Source organism: Salmo salar, chromosome ssa15, assembly GCF_905237065.1.
Source record: "Salmo salar chromosome ssa15, Ssal_v3.1, whole genome shotgun sequence".
Classification (NCBI taxonomy): Eukaryota; Metazoa; Chordata; class Actinopteri; order Salmoniformes; family Salmonidae; genus Salmo; species Salmo salar.
This window is the reverse complement of record NC_059456.1, coordinates 38,957,728-38,966,313: the sequence shown is the minus strand read 5'-3', so window position 1 is coordinate 38,966,313 and position 8,586 is coordinate 38,957,728. Positions and strand designations below refer to the sequence as shown.

The 8,586-nt window shown below is 40.4% G+C and overlaps 1 protein-coding gene across 1 annotated transcript; it reads right to left on the bottom strand.

Moving 5' to 3' along the window:
- Nucleotides 1-3,167: 3,167 nt before the first annotated feature.
- On the bottom strand, nt 3,168-5,955 carry LOC106571540 (12-(S)-hydroxy-5,8,10,14-eicosatetraenoic acid receptor). Its single transcript, XM_014144698.2, has one exon. The coding sequence runs from the start codon at nt 5,657-5,659 to the stop codon at nt 4,637-4,639; it is 1,023 nt and encodes a 340-aa protein (XP_014000173.2). The 5' UTR covers nt 5,660-5,955; the 3' UTR covers nt 3,168-4,636.
- Nucleotides 5,956-8,586: the final 2,631 nt, after the last annotated feature.

Sequence of the window (8,586 nt, the reverse complement as noted above, 5' to 3'; positions counted from 1 at the left end):
AAAGACATTGTATGGATATGCAGCAATATTGATACATAGGCTAAGCAATGTATCAAGGGGAGGGAAGTATAGTAGAGTAGTTAGGAAAGAGTGATGGCCTAGAGGATAATTACTTAAACACATTTTTTTGTAAGAAGATCCATTCCAACATTTGGAATTGGACTTATTGAACTATTCCAAATTAAGGGGAAGAAGGGGAGTTTAACAAGAATAGATAAGTATAGCAAATGGGTAGAAGCGTTCCCAACTTACTTGGTGGACATGATTATGGTAGCTAGAATATTAGGACAAGATATTATCCCTAGAGTTGGTTTGCTAGCATCTATCTCTTTAAATGATGGATGACATTTTAGCTAATCAGGTAGAGCCTATAGAATGCCAGAGTTAGAGATACCAGAACAGGTAGACATAGAAGTTGAAGAAATACTAGCAGAACACATGAAAAGACTGTTCGTTAACCAAACCCGTATGTCCAAGATTTTGTGTCCAACAGGTGAATTACAGGAGAAGGTGATTCACTCAATCCAACCAGGAGACTGGGTGTGGATCCAGTCCCTGAGGAGAAAAGACTGAAAGCAGCCCCGTTGGGAAGGCCCATACCAGGTTCTGTTAAACCACTGCCTTTGCCATTAGAAAAGCTGAGAGAGTCACTTGGGTCCACGTTATCCACTGCAAGGAGGTATGTACACATATGAGCACTGCTGATCACACACAGAGTTAGGAGAAGAACCGATACCAACAGGGTCCGGGGGTTACCTCCTTAACGAAGATTCCCTATCCCGACCGTTCATCACTGTGTGTGCTCCTAGAGGTGTGAGTATGGGGTGGTACCAAGCAGAGAGACTAAGGGCAGGAGAGGGTTGACGGTTTTTGGGAAGAGTAGAGACTCTGAGCTGCATCATAGTTTTGGTAACCTTTCTGATACATTCAGATCCACCACCTTCCGGTACTAATCATAGGATACCGTTGTCATTGAGAAGAAGTAGAGGATAAACTATATAATACACTGATGAGTGACATACAGAATAAGGAATCAAAGAAGATCAAGATGTAGAATTTAAGGTAAACATTAAACAATTTCCTGGGGAAGCAGACAACTGTACAGGAATTGGGGTTGGCCAGATTGAAGTACTCAGCCAACCCACCTCGGTTCACCTAAATTCCTGATGAGCACCAGTGTTATAGATACAAGAATGGCACCGAGAACTTAGATGATTTTAATGGCTGAAAGGTAATCGTTAATGTGACTGACTTAGGTTTGAAAGCACAGGAGAAAATGTTTAACCTCACAGCACCTATAACTGATGTAGGGTGGGCTAGTACCAGCAAAGGACGCATACGAAATTACCACAAAGGGTGGTTAGGAACTTGCGCCCTGGGGTTATTGGTCCAACCAGTTCGAGTTAGTCATCAGAGGCCAGTTATAGGAGGCTAAAGTAGGCACAGGAGGAGTTTTGATCAGGATGGGAGTAGCTTTGTCTAGATGGATGCTATTGGCATCCTCAGGGAAGTTCCAGATGAATACAAAGCTATGAATCAAATATGTGAAGGCTTTAACACTACATTATTTTGGTGGTTGACAATAAATAGAAATGTGGATTGGATTAATGACATCTTTTATAATCAACAGAGATTCATGAATGAAAACGGGGATGCAGTAAAGAGGTTCTCTGACCAATCATCCGCCACCCCCCTCATGACCTGGTAAAATACACTGACTCTCGATATGTTATTGGCAGAAGAGGGCAGTGTAGGTAGAATGATTAGGTTCAGCGCTACACGTACATTCCTGATAACACATCCCATGTTTGGGAAATGGAAAAGTGTTGTAAGAACTGTATTATGGGCTGCTTTCACCTGTATGAGTGTGTTTGTGTTGTGTGGATGTTGTCTCGTCCCATGTGTGAGAGGTTTAATCACCAGGACTCTAGAGAGATCGATGACGCAGCAGATGGTGAGATATGGACCAATTCCGAGCTCCGATCAGTGGGATGGCGAATGCGGGCCTCCAGGCCAGGAAGATGGCTCCGTTTCTTTTAATCACGAGGAGCCAATGTTTGATGAAACAATTTTCAACGTTTTGATTGAATTTTCAACATTTAGATGGACTGTTCCTTTAATGAAAATGATTATGAAAATCCTGAATCAAAGTGTCATAATTGGAAATAGGCCTAGGACTGTCATTGATGGGTATAGGAGGAATAATTATGTATTAGTTTTGTTAAATCCTTGTATCACAATTAAGTTACATATAGCGTGTGATTATTTGTGTTTCCATATAGCGTATGATTATTCATATTTCCATATAGCGTGTGATTATTTGTGTTTACATATAGCGTGTGATTATTTGTGTTTCCATATAGCGTGTGATTATTTGTGTTTCCATATAGCGTGTGATTATTTGTATTTCCATATAGCGTGTGATTATTTGTGTTTCCATATAGCGTGTGATTATTTGTGTTTCCATATAGCGTGTGATTATTTGTGTTTCCATATAGCGTGTGATTATTCATATTTCCATATAGCGTGTGATTATTTGTGTTTCCATATAGCGTGTGATTATTTGTGTTTCCATATAGCGTATGATTATTTGTATTTCCATATAGCGTGTGATTATTTGTATTTCCATATAGCGTGTGATTATTTGTGATTACATATAGCATGTGATTATTAGGGTTCTCATATAGCATTTGATCATCATGGTGAATTATTGAATCATTTAAGGGTGGAATTGATAAGAGAATTATCTAATAAAGGTAAATTAATCAATAAACCATGATGAATTATTAGTCATACAGCATGGTTAATGAATAATCAAGGTAATGATCAATGTAGGGATCGATTGGTCTGATTAGTTCCGGAAAGTCCAGGAACCACTGGAGAGGGAAAGAAATGGGTGTATGCAATTAGTATAGAGAGCTAGAGAAGCAGATGGTCAAGGGAGTAAAACTAACCTTGAAGGAAAGGAACAGGCTGAGCCAGAAGGTGATAAACAGTGTGAGAAGTTTATGGGGGTTGCAGGTCACCAACAGATTGTGTGTAAATGCATGTGCGTAAGTAAGCAAGAACTATATAATGACTGTTTTGTTATCCTGACGGCAGAACGTTCTCTGAATAAAGCTACAGAAACCTTTTGCAGAAAGCTGAGTCCTTGCCTAATTATTTTAACCCATTGTCTTACAAACCTTGGGCATTAGTCAAGGCGAATTGATTATTGATTGTTATCATCAAGATATAAAATTCCTTTAACAGTGTCTTAAACACTTGGTAACTGTCTGTAGTACTCAATCAATAAATAACATGAAACCAATACCTTCAAAAAGATATCCTAATAAACACCTTTGGCACTGTCTGGTGGCCGATCTTTGTAATTACACTATCGGAGATTGGCGCTGAAAATAGTGGTTCACATGGAAGGTTTGCTCCCCTTGAAAGACCAGAAACGCCCGAGTAAATGTTCTAAAAATAATATTCATTTTTGGCGAAGTTTAGTAACTTGAAATGTTCTAGTGATATGCGACATCGGGCATTAAGTGATGCAAACCACACATTTTATAATGCTTTTTATATCAATTTATTGTTTTATTTATTTTTAGAAATAGTTCGTTTGGGGTTTCCCGGGGCAGTCATTATCACTGCTTAATTTTCATGCAAAGAAAACTGGGTCCGGGTATTTAAGGGTGAAACTGTTCTTTTGGGTATGATCAACAGTAAAATACTCAAACGTTTTACTGCAGCATACTGTAAATTATGGTGCATTGTTGGAAAGTGTTCTGGGCAGGGAAAGAATTGCTGTATTTCAAATGGTACTGTAATTCCACCCCACAGAACACAGTACCATACCATATCTTTGGAGTGACAAAACCCCTTTGACCACTAGTTGGTGCATGGTATTGTTGTTAAATAAAAACATTTCATAAAAAAAACACGTTTTGAGGCTGCCTTGTAAGAGGCTATATTTGTTGCACACGTGAGTGAGAACGCTGTAGCAATTTAACTCCTATGTGGTTATGGTGCCCCATCACATTTAAAACAGATTGGAGTGGCCGCAGGCATTTTGCCATGTCCTTTTGGTCTGTTTTCTCCTGTAGTCACTGCCAGTTTGGAAGCCTTTGTTAAGTGTAAGTGATATAAAACACCAAATATTCATTAAAATGCTGTAATGTGTAAACTATTTTTACCTAGCTGCCAACCTGCTTGCACCAATCACTTGTAATTACAGTAAAATCCTGTGAAATACAAACCCATCCCCTCAATGAATTTCATTAATTACATTTTACATTTACATTTTAGTCATTTAGCAAACATTCTTATCCAGAGCGACTTACAGTAGTGAATGCATACATTTCATGTACTTAAAAAAAAAATGTTTTTCTTGTACTGGCCCCTCGTGGGAATCAAACCCACAACCCTGGCGTTGCACACACCATGCTGGCATTGCAAACACCATGCTCTACCAACTGAGCCACAGGGATTACGGTAGCATTTACTTTTTTACAGTATAATACAGTCAATTTTACTTTATTGTACTGTGTGTCATTACACAGTACTTGCTTTGATACCACATTTATATTACAGTAGGTTTACTGTATTATGAAATACAGAATTTTACTTGCCACTGAGCTTCCTGTCAAATTCAGGGCAACCCCTTTTCAGTGTACAGTGCATTGTTTTTGCATTTTCGATTTAAGTTGTTTCCTGTCAAGTTAGGGCTTTCAGCTGTTTCTGCATCTTTGCTTAGTAGACTGGGGCAATACGTTGTCAGGTAGAGGCTTTTGAACTTAGTGCTGCTTAAACAGTACACAATTGGGTCCACTAAACAATCCATGTAGGATAAAACCATGAGTCCGTCATAGAGCTGAACAGCTATATTCTCAGCATTCTGTAGATCCTTGATTCTGAAAATCAACAGAACCATTCTAGCTATGGTACAAGGCAGGAAACAGAAAGAAAAGACAAGCATTACTGAGGTGACCAGAAACACTGCTCGGCGCAGCTTGGTACTATCCCCTACGGTCTTCTTTTTTAGTCTGTTAACAATGCGGACCGTGCAGTAGACCAACACAAAGAAAGGGATGAGAATCTGGGTGAAAAACACAACCTCTCTCAGAGTGTCAGTGACGTCCTCGACTAGAGTGTCATCTTTACGCCCATAACTATTACAGCACTCAAAGGACTTCAGCATGGTGGGGATAGTCAGGGGGAGCAGCAGTAGCCAGATGAGGAAAGAGATATGAGGAGACTTTTTTAAAGCCTTGGCAAAGTTCTTTTTCCCAGGATGAACCACATTGAAGTAGCGATCAACTGAAATCACAGTCAGGAAGGCGATACTGGCACCTCGGTTCAGAAACAGCATGAAGAGCATGGCTTTGCAGGTCCCTCCCGCTGTACTCCGCCGATTCCCATTAAGAAAATGATACGCCTTTACTGGCAAACATATAAGCAGAAGAACGTCAGCCAAGACGAGATTGAACAGGAAAATGTTGTTGGTGTTAGATTTCCAGAACTTCAGCTTGAAGATGAATAGATAAAGCACTGAGAGGTTGAGCGGCAGAGCCAGGGTGAATTCCATGATCATCACAGAGGCATAAAATTTGTACAGTGGTAGATTCTCTGCTGTGCAGTTATTGCTCTGATGGTCGTCCTCCATAATTTGCATTGTCGAAAGCTGTCTCCTTTACAATCAGAAAAAGTCAGTCAGATCCTGTCAGAATCCTTAACAAGAAGTTAAAACAGTCCTCTAAAGTTCTCAACTCCAAAATAGATCCTCACTTTACAAAACAAGTGAGTCTGTTTAAGGGAAGCGAACCGAGCTCCTAATCCGTGTGTAGACTTGGTGAAGCTGAAGGACTGCACTTCAGTCTCTGGAAGTAATTCCCCCCAGCACGCAGACAGCATACAGTACCACTCAGTTGTAAATTGTTCAGACTTGTTGGTTGAGCTGCACCTCCCACGCCTGAATAGGCGAGTCACCACAGAACGAATAGATAAGCAGCTGGTCACACGAGAGAATGAGGACATAGTGGAAAACATTGCATTGACTCAGACAATAACAACCTTTCCCATATTTGTCAACTGTGTATGAGAAGTGACCTCTTTTCTATGCTAAACATGTCCTTGTAACTCCTTGTGGAATTGTTATATGGAGCAAGTAAGTGCATAGTCATGCTTCCAGTTGCACAACATTCATGGGAATGAAAATGTAGTTGAGGTTGTCATAAATAACACATTTGACTGATTAAACAGACAGAGAGCTACAATGTGAAGCAACAGGCAGTTCCTAGCTGAAAATATATCAGATGAGCAGGAATGTTAACAATGCTACAAAATGGTTGTGATGTTTTCAAGAAAAGGAGTATGTCCTAGGGAATTGGATAGATTTACTAGCAGATTAACTTGCTTTTACCATATGGAAATTGTGGGTGTACACCCAACATGATTTAAACGCATGGCAGTTAGTAGCCAGTTCAGAGAAGTCTGAGATGACGGACACATTTCTCAGGGTATTTTTTTCAAAACCATATGAAGGAGGGCAAGTGTACCTACCTATTAAGCCCACGTACCCATTAAGCCCACTAACATCTATGGGTTCAAATAAAAAATTAAAATATTAAACATTTCTGCTATTTTATGTTTAAACCAATTACTGTGTTTTTTATGGATACAAGCAAATCAGATGTTTTATTCATGTTATTGACAGTTTTGTGTAAATTCCTACTAGTGGACAATTTCAAAGCAGCAAAAAACTTTGGTGTGGAGGCGACTCTCAGATAAACACATTTTTCAGATATTTTTTAATGCCTTGTCAGATAAGGGATCATACTTCATGTAAAATTAAGAGATTAATGTGTCTATATATGCCCATGATAGTAGGCTACATGGGTGTTAATAAATATTTTTTCATTCTAGCAGTTGTACCACGTGTCACAGTCAATACAGTAACAACAAACCTTGTTGAACCACAACAATCTTTTCTTATTTTACTGTTAAATGAACCTTGCATTGTTATACAGTACATAGATGCCTTTTTGTAAATTTGACATTTATCTCAGGTGGGCGTAAATGAACGATGCATTGAGTAGAATGCTTAGTCGGGCATCTGTTCAAAACAAATGCTCAAAACAATATTCTGACAAAACATGCAACCCTTGAATAGGCCACATGTCATTCCGAACCTAAATAGTATGCCTCAACCCATTTTCTATGCAAAATGCTCTCATGGTTAACAGTGCTGATCATGGACTGTTGAATATCAGACAAACACCAGCAAAACAGTTTTGTATTTCTATTGTTTTGTAACTAAGTACAGAATACAGTTTATTGATACACTTTTTCACAAGAATTAGTAAAGCCTGAGTCACCTTAGACATTAAGGAATGTACATGAAAACAGCATACAGTAGGTGTACTGGACAATTTATTGGTGCCTCTGCATTAGCATTATAAATGACAATATGTGCAGAATTGTATGTACTGATCAGACATTTATTTGATAATTTACAATAGGACAGCATAGCCGAAATATTGATCAACATGAACACTCGTGAGAAATAAAGTTGAGAAATAAATAATAAGCCTAATATAGGCACCTGGCCGCCCTATGGTGTGCAGGACCCATTGATTCTTACAATTTGTAACACTCATCTCCTGTCCGAATGCTTGAAAAACAATACAAAGTAACAAAATGTGATGTCATATCACATAAAAGTGAATTACTTAGGCTTTAGGAAATGCAACCAACTACAGAGATTGATGGGGAGGGGAGCGGAAAAGGAGGGGGACCCATGTATCCCGCTTCAATCAAGCAGGCTTCAGTCACCCACTTGGCTTCAGTCACCCCCAAGATTGAAGCGGTAGACAAATCCAGCTATGGCCTCCTCCTTGTCAGGCCTTTCACACTGGGCAGACAGGGGTCCTGGAATGGACAGCTCAAACAGCTTCCCCACATACTGTATGCTGCTGGGTCAAGGGTGACCTTGTTGAAGAGGAGATGCAAGAGCTTGTTGTGGTATCCCAGGAGGTCTACCCCGGGGATGGTAATAGAGGGGAGGTATGTGAGGCAACGTTCACTCCCTCTGCTGGGAATACGGGAGCTGGGCACCCCGACACGGACAGCTCCAAGTAGAGGTAATTAGGAGAAAGTGCCAACCAGCGGTGGAGGCCAAATAAAAGGAGCACTGTGGCACACCGCGAGGGAGAACGGGGAGAGACCGACACCAAGCAAAAGTAGAGGAGAAGGACCGCGCCAAACCTACGTTTATTTTCTGTCCTAGTAAAGTTGTTTTTGCGCACTAAAACCTCCCTGTCTCTGTGTCAATCTCTGCACGCTCAACCCAACACCCCATGGTTTACCACATATGGTGGAGAATGCGGGCATCTCAGTAGCTTTGGGTGCCGTGGGTTCGAGCGTATGGAGATTACCATGGAGGAGCTGGTGGCTCAGTTCATCCTCAACCAGCAGAACCGACAGGCTCTCCAGGAGCAAGCACTGGAGGAGCAGCACCAACAAAACTGCAGACTGGTACCAGAAGGCCTACTTCGATTTGAATGCTGACCAGGCCGCGAATTATGAGGGACTCATACGGGA

Coding starts and splice junctions, on each gene's coding strand:
- LOC106571540 (XM_014144698.2), bottom strand. CDS start 5,659: ATGCAAATTATGGAGGACGACCATCAGAGCAATAACTGCACAGCAGAG.